At 47.9% G+C, this 16,614-nt stretch overlaps 1 protein-coding gene across 1 annotated transcript; it reads right to left on the bottom strand.

Moving 5' to 3' along the window:
• Window positions 1-3,892: 3,892 nt before the first annotated feature.
• ORAI2 (ORAI calcium release-activated calcium modulator 2) lies at window positions 3,893-9,833 on the bottom strand. Its single transcript, XM_066636053.1, has 2 exons — window positions 9,583-9,833; window positions 3,893-6,307 (listed from the first exon to the last, which is right to left on the bottom strand). Exons 1-2 carry the CDS (start codon window positions 9,808-9,810, stop codon window positions 5,762-5,764), a joined length of 774 nt encoding a protein of 257 aa, XP_066492150.1. The 5' UTR covers window positions 9,811-9,833; the 3' UTR covers window positions 3,893-5,761.
• Window positions 9,834-16,614: the final 6,781 nt, after the last annotated feature.

Genomic DNA, 16,614 nt, shown 5'->3' with positions numbered 1-16,614 from the left:
TTGTGGGTTTTTTCTTTTGTTCTTATTTTATTTGATAAAATAAAAACATGGGAAGAAAAAAAAATGAAAAAATTGTGTTTTATTGCTCCCACTATCAAACTGCTGTACACTGACACATTTTAGGCTATACATTGATTTCACAAAGGCATAATCACTCGATGTGAATTGAGCACCACTAGCATGATCTTTTATGGATGGCAGAGGCAGATCAGTAGCAATGGGCAAACTTGTCTACTGTTGCTCATCTTCTCATAAGGAACTCTTATTAAGCTGCCATATAACCCCAGTCATCCCCAGAACAAATTTTGAAAACTGGTGTAGTGTAGTGGCTAAGAGACAGAGCCACAAATCAGAAAGTTCCCAGTTCAAATCTCACATCTGCTGAGGACAAACCAGATGGCCTTGAGCAAGCCACTCCTTCGTGGCATCAGCTGTCCATTTGCAACATGGGGATAAAAATGCTTCACTTACTGTACAGAGTGGTTGTAACAATTACAGGGGGCCCCCCTATCCATATCCCGTATCTGTGGATTCAGTTATCTGTTGATCAAGTCTGACTCCCCCCACACACATGCCCCCTCACCCAGGCTGAGCTCTGCGATAGAAATAACGCCACTTCCGGTTTCACAGAGAAACCAGAAGCTACATTTTAAATTCCTAAAAAGGCATTGGGAAGCCCATGGAAGCCTCAAAAGCCAAGTAGGCCAGTGGCCATCCCCACATCCTGTGGCAGTGAATTTATGCAAGTTACTGAGACACGGTGTGACCATAACTTCAAAATTGCTTGTGTGTTGGGTTTTTGGGTAAAACTCGCCTTACAACAATAAACAGAGCCATCTCCTGGCCTACCTAGTTTACTGCATACATTTTGGGTTTCATTGGTTCATATTGATTTACAAAGCTAAATGAAAGTGATCTGTATTTTTTTCCCCCTCAGTTGAAGTAAAAGCAGCTTGGGGTGATTTTCAACAGAATGAGACATGAAGGGGAAGGATTAAGAAGCCTGTTTTCCCAGCCTTCGCTTCATGTCCCTCTTTCACTTCACGGTCCTTTGTTGTTCCTGAATACACTAAACAAGATTTGTGAAATGGCAGAAATGGCTTTTTAAACTATAGTTAATTATTTAGGCTGTGCTTTTGGCTCTTTGCTACTATGGTTGTAAGAGCCTTAAGAGTACTTAGCACTCAGGAGAACATAAGCTGGGATTCACAAGTGTGTTTTCCAGAAGGTCTGGGCTAGGAAGTGTACTTGAACAAACAGTCTACTTTGGAATTTCAGTCCTTGGAATTGGATAACAGGCTGTACGGTTTTGTAAAGGGGCAAAGAAGCTGGTCAGGTTTGTGACCAGAATCTACATAGTATTATCGGTTGCCACTATAGACTTAATAAGATATTTGTACAGAAAATGCATATCACCACAAATAAATTTTATATTTCAAAGAAATCTGGGGCTGCCTTTTCAAAACAGAGTGAGTTCATACCAGCAACTTACCCTTGGAACTACTTCTGGGCATGCCCCTTGAGCTGCCACATTTCCAGGCAATCTTTAATGTTGCATGCTCTCACGCTCCAGCCCATCTACATTAGGTTTAGCCAAAGCTATGTACCAGCAGATGTGCAGGGGAAAGATCTGTCCTTTCCAGAGATACTCTATAGGAAGATGCCATAGCTCAGTGTTGAAGCTCACACTTGCCATGCAAGATTCTAGGTTTAATCGTAGACATCTCCATAAGAACAGCCCCACTGGATCAGGCCATAGACCCATCTAGTCCAGCTTCCTGCATCTCACAGCGGCCCACCAAATGCCCCAGGGAGCACACCAGGTAACAAGAGACCTGCATCCTGGTGCCCTCCCTTGCATCTGACATAGCCCTTTTCTAAAATCAGGAGGTTGCACATACACATCATGGCTTGTAACCCGTAATGGATTTTTCCTCCAGAAATTTTTCCAATCCCCTTTTAAAGGCATCTAGGCCACATGCCATCACCCCATCCTGTGGCAAGGAGTTCCACAGACCAACCACACGCTGAGTAAAGAATAAGGTAGCAAAGTTCAGTCCAGTCATAAGGTAGCAAGGTTAAGGGAGATCTCTGGAGAGTACTTTCCAAGCAACTCCACTCAGGTAGGAGGGGGACTGGGGAAGGTCCTGACTGAGATCTTGGACAGCTGCTTTCAGTTCCAAGTACACAAGGCTCAATGGCAGAGCATGGTTTGCATAAAAAACATTCAAGGATCAGTCCTTGTAAAAACTTCTGCTTCAGAAGAGTTCAAGTGACAACCATCAAACTAAATGTGCCTTGCACAATGCTGTGACTCAGAACTAAGCCCTCCAGCCCTTGGCTTTCTGGTTGCTAACCAAATTATTAGAGGCAACCTTGGGGTAGTAGATCTCACACATACCAGGAACAGCATGGGAGCAGCTGGAGAGGCAATCACAGCACCCCAGGGTATAAGAAAAGGGCGTGTGAGTGTTTCCAGACTAAACAATTCTTCTGAAAGCAAGTAATAAAGCTATCCCTATGGGGGTTTGCTCCCTCTGTTGCTGTAGTTGCTTACAAACCTTGTTGAATTAAGCAGAGTAAGTGTCGACTGCTCCCTGCAAAGGTCAGCTCTTGGCATTCCTTCTCAAACAGGGCAGTTCAAGCATGGCAACAGTCCATTGCTTTCCTCAATTAATGGCAAAGGAATTTTGCTCTTGGTTCTAGGTAATCCAGCAATTTGTACTCACCCACACACCTCCAGGACACAGGAGACCCGAGTCCGGTCGGTGCCTGGGTGGGAAACTGCGTGGGAATCCTATGGATGCTACTGTGATCTCCATTATGAAAGAAAGCAGATACACTATGTAAGAAAGGTGAGATATTCATGTTATGAATATCTACTTAAGTTATTACATATAAAAATGTATGTATTCATAATATGAACAGGAGCTGATCACAAAGCACAACAAATAATTTTCTTGCCAGTGATTTTCAACCAGTGAGCAGTGTTGTGCTCCAAATTCCTGTGGTGCACCTGCAGATCTTTCATGGCACATTAAAACAACAGAAAAGGATCATTGGTTAAAAATCACCTGCCCGATGCCTTGGAGAGCCATTGCCAGTCAACATCAACAATAATGACCTAGAGGGGCCAACTTCCTTCCCTGCATGCTTTGCAACTGTTGCTTTTACTGTTTGTTCAGCCACTTTTGATGTTGTTTTAATAGAAAAGCAGTCTACCAATAAATTTAAATGCATTCATAAAGCTTCCTTTGAAGGACCAACACTCTGACTCAGTACACTGTACTCTCACTGGCACTCCATACAATGTACGAGCTCTTCCACTGAGTCATGGCCCTTTCCTAGCTGATTCTGATTGGTTGGCAGCCTTCAGTCTTGAAAGACTATGGTATAAGCCTACAGCACCCAGTATTCCCAGGCGGTCTCCCATCCAAGTACTAACCAGGCCTGACTGATTCTGGAGGAACCCAAAGGAGGCCACAGAGCATGTCCCTTCAGGCCTTTCCAGAGTTTGCTGCATTCTCCATTGTGTCACAGCACCAATATTGGCTAGGCACTGACTGACTAGCATCTGAGAAGCCGAAGACTCACCCCAGGGAAAGCCTGAATTTGCAGCTGCAGGAATGCTCGCTCTGATAAATACTGTACTGTACCACACACTGAGCAAATGCAACACCAGCGCTTTTGAAAGATCTCACAGATCGAATACAATTCATATTAGACCTGTGATTTGGGACTAATGAAGACAATCCCCCAGTCCCTTCCACTTCCTTTCCCCGACTATACAGCTAATTACCTGAATGCTGGTTATCCTATAAGAATAACTAAAAGAAACAGTACATTTTTAAAAGCACCAAAAGTAATTGAGATGTATTTAATAACTGGCAGTTTAAACAGATTTTACAACTAATACACACTGATGGAGCTGGGAAAGGCTGATGCAAACACAATACGCTTATTGTAGTTATACCGGGATTAGCAGGTAACAGGCAAGCAAGCATGGAAACAGAGGGATGAGTTTATGGCCACCGGCTGTCTATTACAGTTTTATTAATTTAAACATTTTGGCAACACTGTATGGTGAAAAAGATCAAGTGCCGATTTTCCTCTAACAAGAATCCTATTCTGCATACAACAGTCTTATCATTTTGGGAACAAAGTGACCAGGGCACCATCAACTTTGCATGTTGTGCACAAAATGGTGTCTCCACGGACATAAGCAACTTTTTTAAAATAGGAAAATGTGGCACAGCAGCGAGCAGAGCAGTCTGGGAAGTAGGCCCAATCCTGTGGATGTGTGGTTCATCCTGCTAAAGGCAATGGACTTACCAGTAAACAGGCACGAGACTGCAGCTTTAGAATCCAATACCTCCAGGCAGAGTTTAGCCAGCTTTCCTCATGCTTGTAGATTCTGTGGTGTACAAAAGCACCTTTTATACACAGAAGGATTCCCCTTGTATAGACATTTGTGTTAGCCAAGAAGCTCTGAACACACAGAACTTCTACACAAACCAACAAAAATGTGGCTTGGTGTCCAAATGACTGGCTCTTTGAGAACCAGAAATGCCTCTAGAAAGGAAGGCCTGGATACTCCCTTTTTCCCACACCACGTACTTCTTCTGTTTCTGTGCCATTCATTGGCTTTGTGTGCATCCACACATGACCCCCGCAAGCTGTTTGGGGTTAGTGGCACTGACGTTGATTCTGCACCTTGGACTTCTTGGGCCAATTTACAAATCTTGTGCAAAGAAATGAATTGCCTCAGAGGTTGGTGCCCCCATTCTAGAAGGCTTTTTTGGCTTGTACAGAAGGCTTTAGATTTGAAATTCATATGCAGGCATGACAGATGTGAATTATGGCCTTCACACCTGAAGTGTACATTTTTACTTGTGTAACCCTCTATATCACGCTCTTTAAAATCCTTCCGTTTTTCCTAACTAGTTGTAGGAAACTACAACTACAAAACTTTGTAGGAAACTACAAACTTTTCCTTGTAGTTAACTGCAGACTATCTCCTAAGGATACACAGAAGCCCTCGTGATCAAAAATGGCATCAGACATTTTGGGCCACCAAGAATTCCTCTCTTCTCAACCAAAAAACCATCTGCACCCTATACAGGCTGCATGAAATGACCAAACAAAATGAACAGAGGAAGAACAACACCTTGGCTACAACTGTAACCTCCCTGCACCCTGCCACTGATCCAGAAATGCCCGCTTACAAGATACCAAGCAGAGGCACTGCAGGAGCTTACATGTGCCCATGGGGATTTCTGCAGAAAAAGTTCTCATCCCGCAAATGACCAGCTTGTTTCTGGAAGAAGTGTGAGTAAATCATGTGTCAGTAGGAGAGCTATAGCTAGCATGAGATCCCCACTCCAAACATCCCTCCAGAACTACTCCACTAAAGGATATAACTAAACCCAATAGCAGAACTACTTAATCTGATTTGTAGTTTTTTTAAAATCCTGAAATCAGAAGGTTACGCTCATCTTCAAACAACTGCATGGATACAGGTAACATCTCCAGTTGTAACAACGTGGCAGTGTAGTCCACAAACACAAAGGACCAGAGGGAGCTGCTTGTCTGGACCTCTGAAAAGCCATTGAACAAGAAAGAGTCAGTGTCTGAGAACAACAGATCTCTAGGGGTACTTCTTGTCCATTTCCATCGACTCCCCTTATGGAAATTCTCAGCTGAATCTCTAGCTTGGGGACCATAAATGCACCTGTTCGTAAATAGATCTCACACAAATGCATCACACAACCTGCAAGCCCCGTTCGTGCCCGTCCAGTTGCACTTTCAGTTTGTGAAGCTCTTCAATCTCTCGGTTATGCCGCTCTGTTTTATGGCGGACCAGAGAACGGTAGAAGTGGATGGTGAAGACGACAAAGATGATTCCCACAGGGACCATGATCATGGTGGAGATGAGTGCAGCCTGCCAACCTGTGTGACTGCTGGGTTCCTGGATGATGGCAGTGTCGTTTTTCAACACAGAATCCACGGGCAAAAATTTGATCCAGCACAGAAGAACCACCTCAGCAAGGAAGAGAAGGATGCCCAGGACAGTGGAGAAACCCCAGGCCAGCTCTATGTAGGGGTGCATACGCTCGTGGGGGGATTCACTGATGGAGTTCAGGTTGTGTATGTTGCTCACTGCTTCCACGTTGGGCAGGATGCAAGTGCTGATGAGAAGGGCGAAGAGGTGGACAGCAACCAAGATGGTGGTGCAGGCGCTAAAGGCAATCAGCAGCATCGGAGGGTACTGGTACTGCATCTCCAGCTGGACCTCAACCATCGCCACCTGGAAAGCAATGACAAACATGGTTGCTTGCCACAAAACGTACAAGGGGTGGTGAGCCCCAGGCAAAAAGAAGGGGCTCAAAAATATGTCCTCAGTTCTGCAAACTCTCTGAAGCGGCACCTGGCATGGCAGCCTTCAAGCACTGCATAATTAATTTATGAAATTCATTGCCACAAGGTGCAGTGGTGCCCACGGGCTTAGAGGACTGTAAGAAGAGGAGTACATGAAGTAGGAGGAGAGGCCAATCAATGTCTATTAGGCATTCAAAGCTAATGGAGCCTCCAGGCTCAGAGGCAGCAAGCCGTGAATACCAGGTATTCATATACTGGAGGACAAACAGTGGGGGGGCGGGGGGTGCAGACTGTTGCCTTTGCATTCTGCTTCCTGAAAGCACCTGACTGGTCACTGCAAGCAAGAGGGTTGTGAACTAGCCAGACACACACATCCCCGGTCTGATCCAGCAGGACTCCTCTCCTGTTCTGGTTTTTAATGACAACAAACTATCAGGAATAGAGCCAAAGGCTGGCTACTGCAGGACCAATGGTGGAAGGCCCTACAATTAAATGCTCGCAAGGTGCATTTCTTGTTACAAAGCTAGAATATCGGCCTTAAAGAAAGAAAAAGAAAAAAACAAACCAATATCGCTGTCCCAACAAGGGGTCGGGAAATCCAACATCACCACATAAGACTTCCTGGGACAGTGGGGAGAAAACTACTGGGAGTCTCCAATCGGGATTCAAGGGCAGGCTGGCTGTGCACCAGGGCAAGGGTTTTGAAGCTCTGCTTCAAGAACTCTGCAAGGTGATGACTGATGACAGGCAGGCTTCTTTAGGCAGAGTTTGCAGCTTGATAATTGGGCTCTCTCATATCTTGAAAATATGAACCAGATTTGCACATTTTCTCTTCTGTCATTTGCAGCTAATGAGTTTCCATGTGAGAAGGAAGTGCTTATTTCTGGCCATCATCTACTTAATGATGTCATTTTCTGCTTAATGATGTCACTTCCAGCCCTCAGCACGAACAACGAATGCTAACTTTGGCCCTCTGTATGAAACAGGTTTGATATCCCTGCCCTAGAACCTGCTGCTGACACTGCCCTCATTCTTCCCTTAGAAGACAGGCAGGGTTGGCAACAAGCATAGCTTTTCCCTGGCTAGCTGGTCCACTCAGAACACAAACCTTGGTTCTCAGGTGCGTTCTCAGTTCTTGAGCATCTATGATGAGGGCCATGAGGCCAGGACAGTGAACTCAGTTCCCATCCTGGAGTGCTCTCTCATTAGAGATCCACTGGCAGCACCATGGGTAGAGATGTGATTTTTTTCAGTGATAATGAAATAAAAACACATAATACTGCTTTCTGCAGTTTTCATTTTCATAAAAAAATATTAAAAACCTCAGATCTGCAAAAAAAAAATTGCTGGGTGTGTGTGTGCATGGGTAATGCCTATGGCTGCATCTGCTAACACTATACCACCTGTATCACCTACCCAGTACACTTTTAAAGTGATTATAATTAATTAAAATGCACCCTTGGGATAAAAACACATAGCACCGCTTTCTGCATTTTCCCTCCTTGGGCAAAAAACTAAACGTGTGAAAAAATAAAAATGTTTAAGAACTCATCTAGGCATGGGAGTACCTTGATAGACAAATCAGCACAGAAAACGCTCTTGGGAGGGAGGGGTAGTTCAAAAAATGCAGCACTGCAGGAAACCATCTGGGTCGGTCCTTCACTGGTAAGAGGTGTCATACTTTCTAATTAGGTTAATTCAGTACATATTTGCAGCAGCCCCATAATACGCTGCAGCGGTGGATCCTTGAAACAGAACAGATCCTCACCCAAGTTTATGTCAATACATTGCAAGTACTTCCTCGGATCTACACTGGCCTGCTGTGGTTCAGTTTCCAAGACACCTGTTTCCGATTTGATACAGGAAGGCATCACTCCTTGTCCAAGCAAACAAGGCAAATTTATGTTCCATGGTTTTGAAAGTGCTCTGGGGAAAGGCTTCTCCCCTTGCCTTTTCTTCTTTGCTGCTTGGATTTTGGTCTCCAGAAAAAAGCTGTGGCATGTACTGGAGACCAATGCTCACATCTTTCTGTCCCAGGTGTGCACGCATCACACAAAACCAGAGCACATCAGCATCAAGAAAGCAAGTGCCAAGCCTTGATGGCTGCAAAGGAAAAAGCTCAAACACACAGCGGCATCAGCATTGATTACCAACAGCCAGGAGGGAGAGCTTCATCTAATACGAGGCCTACAGTGCTCTCTTATGCTCATTTATAAAGTGCCTCACAATGTGAAAAGAAAAAACCACATCAGCCCTGTCCTCAGGCTCCCAGCGCAAAGGCAGAGAAATAAAAACATTACAGAAGAAAGGGAGAGGAGAATCAAAGGGAAGGCGATGCCACTGGAGAAACCGAGGAAGATTCCCAGACCGATCTACTTCTCCCATGGGGAGTGCCTGTCTGGAAAGGGGCCAGTGGGGCTGAGGGGAGGGGGTCTTCCCCCTCTCTGCACAACAGTTGGTCGCTTTCTTGAAGGTAGACAAGAGGCCAGGCAGACCACTAGAAAACTGCATTGATTCTAGTCTCCACACAAAACAGCCATAACCACCCAAAAGGTCTACACACTGGCTGTCCATTGCATTCCATCATATGAGTAGCCCTGTGTAAGCCAGGCTGCGATTGCCAAGACTTCTGAAGCTCCCATGGAGACAGACACAGTCAGTTAGGAGGGATCACAGGATCTCTCTCACATGCACAGAGGGCAGCAGGGGCCTCCGACAATCTTTCTGTGTTGCTCATCTCAGCCCTGCTTTAGCAGGTGAGCCATGATAAACAGTGGCCACTCAGGGGATGACATCCAGTGGCTTCTGCTTCTATGTGTTTGCCCACAGTTTCCTCCAGTTTTATGACTATATGAAGCTGCCTTATGCCATCTCAGACTCAGGATCCAGCTAGCCTAGTGCTGACAGGATCTCCAGCAGAGGTCTTTCCCACCCACTCCCACCATCACCCTTTAACTGCTGATGCCTCAAATCGAACCTGGAACCTTTCATATGCTCAACCCTTGAGCCATTACCCACCCCCACAGCAGCCTCTGCCTGTCTCCTGGGAGCTGCAGAACTCTTAACCTGGCTCACAGACAGTTCATTTTCATACAACAAAAACAGAGACGCTAGAGGCGGGACCTGGTGAGACCTCCTGCTCCGCAGAAAGAGAGCAGTTCCCACTGGTAGGAAAATGTGATTAGTCACAAGGTGATCACTCACCATGGCAAATCCGGAGAGCAGTGCAGAGGTCCGGCTGGAAGCCTTCAGCTTGGCTCGGCTCAGGTACAGCTTCCTCCAAGAGAGGGCCTGGACAGAGTGGTGATTGGAAGTGACCAGCTCCAGGTAGCTGCGGCGGACCCAGTCCCGGTAGTCCATGCCCTTGTTGGCTGGCTCAGAGCTGCAGGCAGAGGCTGGCGGGTCAACGGGGACGTTCAGCTCGGAACTCATAATGACAGGCAGGCTACAGGGAGGTTGCCTGGAAAAGCCAACAGAAACAGACCATTCCACAAGCCATTCAGTGTTCATTCCCCAAAGTACGTAATTTGGCTGCCAGGCTATTGCCTGTTGTGATTGTGAAACCAAGGTGGCCTCCTGGGAGGTGATGAAGCAGCAGCCAAGTCTGGCAGTCCTCATTTTGGCTGCTGTTGAGAGCAGAAGAGCATGAAAGAGACAGATAATGCAAGAAGAGCCCTGCTGGATCAGACCAAAGTGGACCAAACAAGTCCGGAATCTTCTTTCATAGCAGCCAGCCAGATGACTCCAGGAAGTCCACAAGCACGGCATGAAGCCTAGAACGCTTTCCTGCTGCTGACCCCCAGCAGCTGGTGTTCAAAGGTACACTGCCTCTGAGCATGGAAGTTCTACTTAGTTGTCATGACCAATATCCATAGATCCATCTCTCCTCTATTAATTCATCCAATCTCCTTTTAAAGCCAACAAAATTGCAATCATCACCATTGCCGCATCTTGTGGCAATTAATTCCATACATTACAGGTTGCATGCTTCACTTACTTGCCATCAGTTTCATTCAGGGACTATGGGCCCAATCCTATCCAACTTTCCAGCACCGATGCAGCCGCAATGGAGCCCTGAGGTAACAAATGTTCCCTTTCCTTGCCATGACTGTCTCCCCATCGTCATATGCAGCACACGTCCTGTTGGCATGGCTGCATTAGTGCTGGAAAGTTGGCAAGGATTGTGCCCTTAGAGGAGTCCTAGAATTTTTGGGGGGAATGACACTTTTCTCTACATCCTGCGTTATAATTTTATAAATCTGTCATCCATTCCATCCTAACCACAGCTGTCTTTTTCCCAACCCAGATAATCCTAAACACTTTTCCTTCAGCCTTTCCTTCTAGGTCTCTGAGCGCTTTGGTTGCCCTTTGCTAGACTTCTCCAAGCTCTGGATGTCCTCCTTGACGTCAGGCAACCAGAGCATGCAGTCAGAAATCTATTTGAGGGCTGGAGGCAGCCAGTGGTATCTTCCGAAACCTGAAGGTGTTGCAACAGAAGTGTCACTTCTTCTCTGCCTACTGTTAATCGCCTGCAGAAAACTCCAGCTCATGCGCGAGGAGGCAAGTCCCAAAATCGGGCTCAGCTACCTTGTCTTCACCCCCTACTGCCCAGATAGCTTCCTCTCACTTCTACTCCTTGGTACATCTTCCTTTTTTTTTTTTAATTGTTCTTGTCACCCTTTCTCCCTGCCAAAATGCTCTACAATTTAACAAGAACTACAGCTAGAAGACATGCAAAGCAAACGTGGCCATGTGTGCAAGAGCTTGTTTGCATAATGTATTCTGAGAGAGCGAGAAAGAGAGAGATGGTTTGTTACACCCTTGACTGTTCTGGGAGCAGACACACTCAAGCTCTTGGCCCCACCACCCCATGGCTGACAAAGATCTCCAGTCATCTAAGCAGGTTGGTGCTGCTTCGCAAAGGAATGTGACCTTTTCCTCCTGCTCTATTCAGGGCTGGGCTCTTCAAAATATTGATGCCTGCTCCTAAAACATGGTAATATTTCTTACAAGGGTTTGAAGCCTGCTCTGCTGTCTCATGGACCTTCCAAGTTCAGAGGCAGAATGCCAGGGAATACCAGGAGCAAGAGTAGGGGAGGACTGTTGTCTTCAAGCAGGCATCTCACAGGCCAATGCAGGAAACAAAAGGGCTAGATTAGGTAGACACTGGGGCAAATCCAGAAGGGCTCTTCTCTGTGTGCAATGGGAACACATGCATTGACAATAGACCTACCAGTGGCCATTCAAGTCAATAGCCAAATGAAATCTCCATGTTCAGAAGTGGCTTGCTGCCGACTAGCAATTGCTGGGGACAACAGCAGAGGGGGGCTATTGCCTCCATGCACTGCTTGAGTGCCTGCTGTGGGAAACAGGGTCCTAGACTGGATGGATCTTTGGGATAATTCCAGCAAGTCTCTTCTTGCGTTCTCATCTACTTATACTGCAGAAATGGAAAAAGCCTTACATGAACCTCATGATCTTGTAAAAGACAAAACAAAGAACTCTGTCTGAGTAGAACCATCTCAACTGCACAATTGATTTGAGGTAGGGACCTCAACCTACTGTGAGCTTGGAGTCAGAGCCTGACAGTAACCAGAACTTCAATGGTGAACTCATTTGAGCAGATAATCAGAAGCACATTTCCAAGTGGACCTGCCATGGCCAGGATGCCCAATGGGCTCAGATCACCCCCTCAGGAGAAGGATGCTGTCACCACATCAGAAGAAAGCACGCCATACCTCCACGCCAACTATATACATACCTCCCAGACATCAGCCCACAGCATCTGACTTTGAGGAAAAATTCAAGAACGGCAAATGACCTACAAAGTTTGAAACAACTTCAGTCCAACACACATTATTTATTTATTAAAACATTTTTGTCCTATGTTTCCATTTTTAAAAATCCACACATCTCTTTCAATTGAACACGTGCAGCAGTGTCTTCTCAGTGTGAATCTTATCTTTGTGCAGTGCTTAGTGGCTTTCTAGGCTCCTAAGAAATTAGCAACAATAACAAAAAGGCTCTCTCAGTGACCCTCCCATCCCAGTCACTTCCAAAGTCCAAGCCTGAGCAGCTCTAGTAACACCAACTCTGTGGATTTGCCTTCAAGATTCAGGATTAAGTCAGGAAGGAGTGGAGAAAATTCAGTGATTAATGACATTTTATTCCGCACTGTTGGAGGGTCACCTTGTTTGGATCTATAGATGGAAATGAAGACAACGTCATGTTGGCTTCCTCAGCATGTTTATGCAATACTGAAATCTGCCTTCTACCCAATCAGTCCCTTGTTCACATAGCCCAGCATAAATCTCCCTGCCTTGCAACAGCTCTCCGAGATCTCTAGCAAAAAAGAGGCCTTCCCCTGGAAAGAAGTCTTCCAGAACGGATAGTTACCCTGGAACCTTCTGCATGGAAAACAAGTTTGCTGGGGCTGAGCCACTGCCCCTCCTATGAAAGAAGTTGGACACTACCAGACTTGAGCCAGGAGCCCTGAAAGGTAGCCAACAGATCTTAACTCACTACACAAGTAGGGGAGCTACAACTGCATATTAAACACAGAACTCTGCACAATCACAACATGCAGCTATCTCACAGGCAGAGTCCCTTCTTCCTACACAAGCAGCAGTATGACAAGCAAGTCAACCCGCAACTTTCACTACCTGTCAGAGTAGTCACCCAGTTGGGACGGCTACCAGCAGGGCACAAGGGCAGCGGCCCTCCTTGACTGTTGATATTTAGAGGCACACTCTGTCTCTGATGGTTCCGTTGGGTCAGCCTTGGGTTCTCATTTCACCCAACAGCCACACACTGAAGGCCTCCTCTCCTTTCCAATAAGACATCAAGCGGCAATTTTAACTGACAGCAACTAATACACTGCAAGAATGAAACCGGAGGACGAGGTTTATTACGGTTTATTAACTGACTTGCCAGTAAGACCTACCCTGCTCTGGAGAAGGCAGCCTCAGAAGGCAGGGTTGTCCGACCCTGCCCGGCACAACTCCACAGGCTTCAATGGGCGTTGCCTCGGCTGGTCCTTCTGGTCTTGCCACTACTCATGTCAGCAGAGCACTCTGGAGATGGGAAGTGCTCTGCGAGGCTGAGTCTGATCTTGTTTGTCATCTCTGCTTCAGCCCCAGCGGGGTGAGTGGGGGGGAGCCTTAGATCTCAGCTGCGCTTTCAGAGGCCATCAAGACCTCACATGCAACAGACAAACAGAATCTGCTGTGCACTGACACACTTGCTCTTTCTTGTTCACTCACTCACTCTCTCCCGCCGTCCCCCCGCTTCTCCCCCCTCTCCCATTGAATTAATTTCTCAAAGTGTTTGACCCAACTGGCTAGTTTCTAGAGAGGCAGAGGCCTGGGAGGGAATGCGCCTTTTGTAAAGTGACACAGAAATTTTATTTTTGTTCAGAGACAGATCTCCAAAATCAATTGCTATTGACAAGCCAGTGAGGAATGGAATCTCCAGGTTTGGAAGCAATCTGTGCCCCTCCCCCCATCACAGGGGAAATCCTACTTCAAGAGACTGCTCCCATCTACCATCACTTCTCTGACTCTGGTTGTCATTCTGCTAGAATCACAGTCACTGGAGAGTGATTGGGACATTTCAGAAGTGATGACAAAAGAAGTGCCTTGAGGGGGGAGGAAGGGGGGTGCTTTCAGCACAGACGAGCCATCCCATCCTGACCTCTGGATTATTAAGACTTCAATCTTGCACACACCTGTCAAATGCCTGCTGAGGGTGCAATCCTATGCATGCTTTCCTGGGAGCAATGGAACTTACTTCTGAGTAGACCTGCCTAGGCTCAGGCTGTGAATTACTTTTCTCAAGCACACATCATTCTCAGCAAGCTGATGCTTACCACTCCCCAATATGTGGGGCAACACTCCATTCAAGACTCTTCCACTGCCACCCAGAAGGCCTTTTCAATGCCCCACTTTGGCTGGATCAGGGTGACCAGATGCAGAGGGGGACCCGAGTGCCTCTGCCTTTAGCCACTGGTGCTCCACAGGGAAGGGTTTCAACAGCTGCACCTGCCCCAATCCCCTCCTCTACACAGCGCTCCCCCTTTGCATCTGGTCACCCTGGGTTGGATGGTGGCCCAGGCCATTCATCTCCACATGACTAAGGCTGCAATCCACGCTTACCTGGGAGTAAGCCCGATTGGCTATAATGCGACCAGCTTCTGAGTAGACACACGTAGGATGGGGCTCTAAGAGAACAGGGAGAAGGGGCGCACCAGACACACGTGTGGCCCCATCCAGGGCACGTCTACTCAGAAGCCGGTCCCGTTAGACTCACTGGAGCTTCCTCCCAGGTCAGTGTGCAGAGGGCTGTGAGCCCCCAGCAGCCCCTCTCCTCAGTGGGAGCGCCCAGGAGGGGGCTCGGTGGGGGCCCTTCTGGGGGAGGCCGCCCTCACATCGCAGGGGCGGGCAGGGGGCAGGCCTGCGGTCCCCCGTGCCCAGCACCCCCCTGGCAGTTGCTCGAGGCAGGTGAGGCGGGGGGGGCAGTGGCGTACCCAGAGGGGGCTCCAAGCACGGGAGGCCCTCTACAGTGTTCGACGCCCCCCTCCTGCGGCGCCCCCGCCCCTCTCCAAGCACCCCCCTGCGCCTTTACGCACGCGCGCCGCAGCCCTCCCCAGAGGCGCCCCTGCCTCTCGGCCGCAGCCCGCCACACTCACCGCGCTGCCGGCTCCTGGTCCTCCTCCTCCTCCAGCCGCTGCTCCCGCTGCCAAGGCAACGCAGGGCCTCCTCGCGCGGCGTCACGTGCGCGTCACGCCCGCCCCTGACCCCCCCCCCGCGCCAGCAGGGGAGGGAGAGGACGGGCGGGCAGGCTGGCTGCCAGAAAGACGGACCCTGAGCACGTGCAGAGTGCAGGCTGAAGCGGGCCTTGGCAAAGAGGGCTCAGGCCAGCCCAGGAAGCTGGTGGCTGCTTGGGCCGCCCCCAGGCACCAGCTCTTTTCAACCAGTGTGCCACAAATGGTCCACAGGTGTCTGGGGAGGGTCGTTTCTTAGGAGGACCACTGGGGGGGTGAGGCCCCCCCATCCAGCAGCAGTGCGCCTTGGCAATTGTCAATGAACTGATGGTCTGCCTTGACAATTTGAGAACCTTGTCAGGGTGCTGTGAGATGAAAATCACTGCTGTGGATGGAGACCCCTTTGGCAGCGTTCATGCTGGCTTGAAGCAGAAGAGGAAGAGTGCCTCTGAATGTATAGACTGCCTCTTATGTTACTTTTGCACAGTGGTTCCCAAACTGTGAGCCGTGGCTCCCTGGGAAGCCATGCAAACCAGCCAGGGAGCCACAGAATTCTCACCAAAAATTTCATCTCCCTAGACAATGTCTAGGACTGAAGCCCTAATAGGGAGCTGCAGCCAATGGCCCAGTAGGTCAAGGGAGCACCAACCAGAACCAGTTCAGAAACCAGTGCTTTAGCAGATACAGTACCATATTTACAAAGCTAAACAACCCCCGCCCCCACAACCACCTAAACAGCTGTAGAGATGCACATCCTCTGGTTTTAGAAACTTGTGCTCCTGAGGTGTATTAGTATATGCAACATTGGGCAGAAATGGATTAGATATCAAGCTTGGTATTCCAGTTATATAGGAGGCTGTCTGCAATAGCTGGAGCCGTGACTATGCAATATGCCTGCTGCTCATTTCAAAGGAGAACTTGGGTGCTTGAAGGGCTGCCTCTCCCTCAATGAAGTTGCCCGTGCCCTGAGATCACCTGGGGAGACTCTCATGGATATGCCATGAATACATAAGGGTCATGCAGCACAGGACTCCAGAGTGGCACCCACCTTATGCAACTTCCTGCCAGAGGACATCCATACAGGCTCCATCCAGCTTGCTTTTCACAGGAAACTACATCGTCATCATCTTTGTTTCTCAGGCACGGTGTTCCGGCAGATAAGTTTTGAATATATTCAAGTCTACAGCTAGGTCAAGGGGTTTCCACCTGCATCTGCAAGGCCAGGCCTTTTTTTCCCTCTTAAACTTTCAAGGTGGCTGAAGGGGGAAAGAGCACAGCTGAGCTTGTGCACTGACAGACCAGCTGCCACAAGAATATGCACAAACAGGACATGAAGGAAACAGTCCTCCACCCTGTGGTCTGTCTCCCAGCAGCTGGTGTTTAGAGGTAGATTCCCTTTGGTCAGGAAGGTTCCATTTATCTATCATGGCAGTTGCCACTAGCACTCATCCAAGCATTCTTAACACAAAGATCAA

The sequence above is a fragment of the Tiliqua scincoides genome, chromosome 8, assembly GCF_035046505.1.
Source record: "Tiliqua scincoides isolate rTilSci1 chromosome 8, rTilSci1.hap2, whole genome shotgun sequence".
NCBI classification, from domain to species: Eukaryota; Metazoa; Chordata; class Lepidosauria; order Squamata; family Scincidae; genus Tiliqua; species Tiliqua scincoides.
Note: the sequence above shows the minus strand (reverse complement) of the source record. Positions and strands in the feature narration are given on the sequence as shown.

Bases quoted from the DNA above. Each gene is read 5' to 3' on its own strand.
- ORAI2 (XM_066636053.1), bottom strand. From the start codon at position 9,810: ATGAGTTCCGAGCTGAACGTCCCCGTTGACCCGCCAGCCTCTGCCTGC. The intron at 6,308-9,582 runs GTGAGTGATCAC...ATTGCTTTCCAG, and splicing joins TGCTCTCCGGATTTGCCATG to GTGGCGATGGTTGAGGTCCA.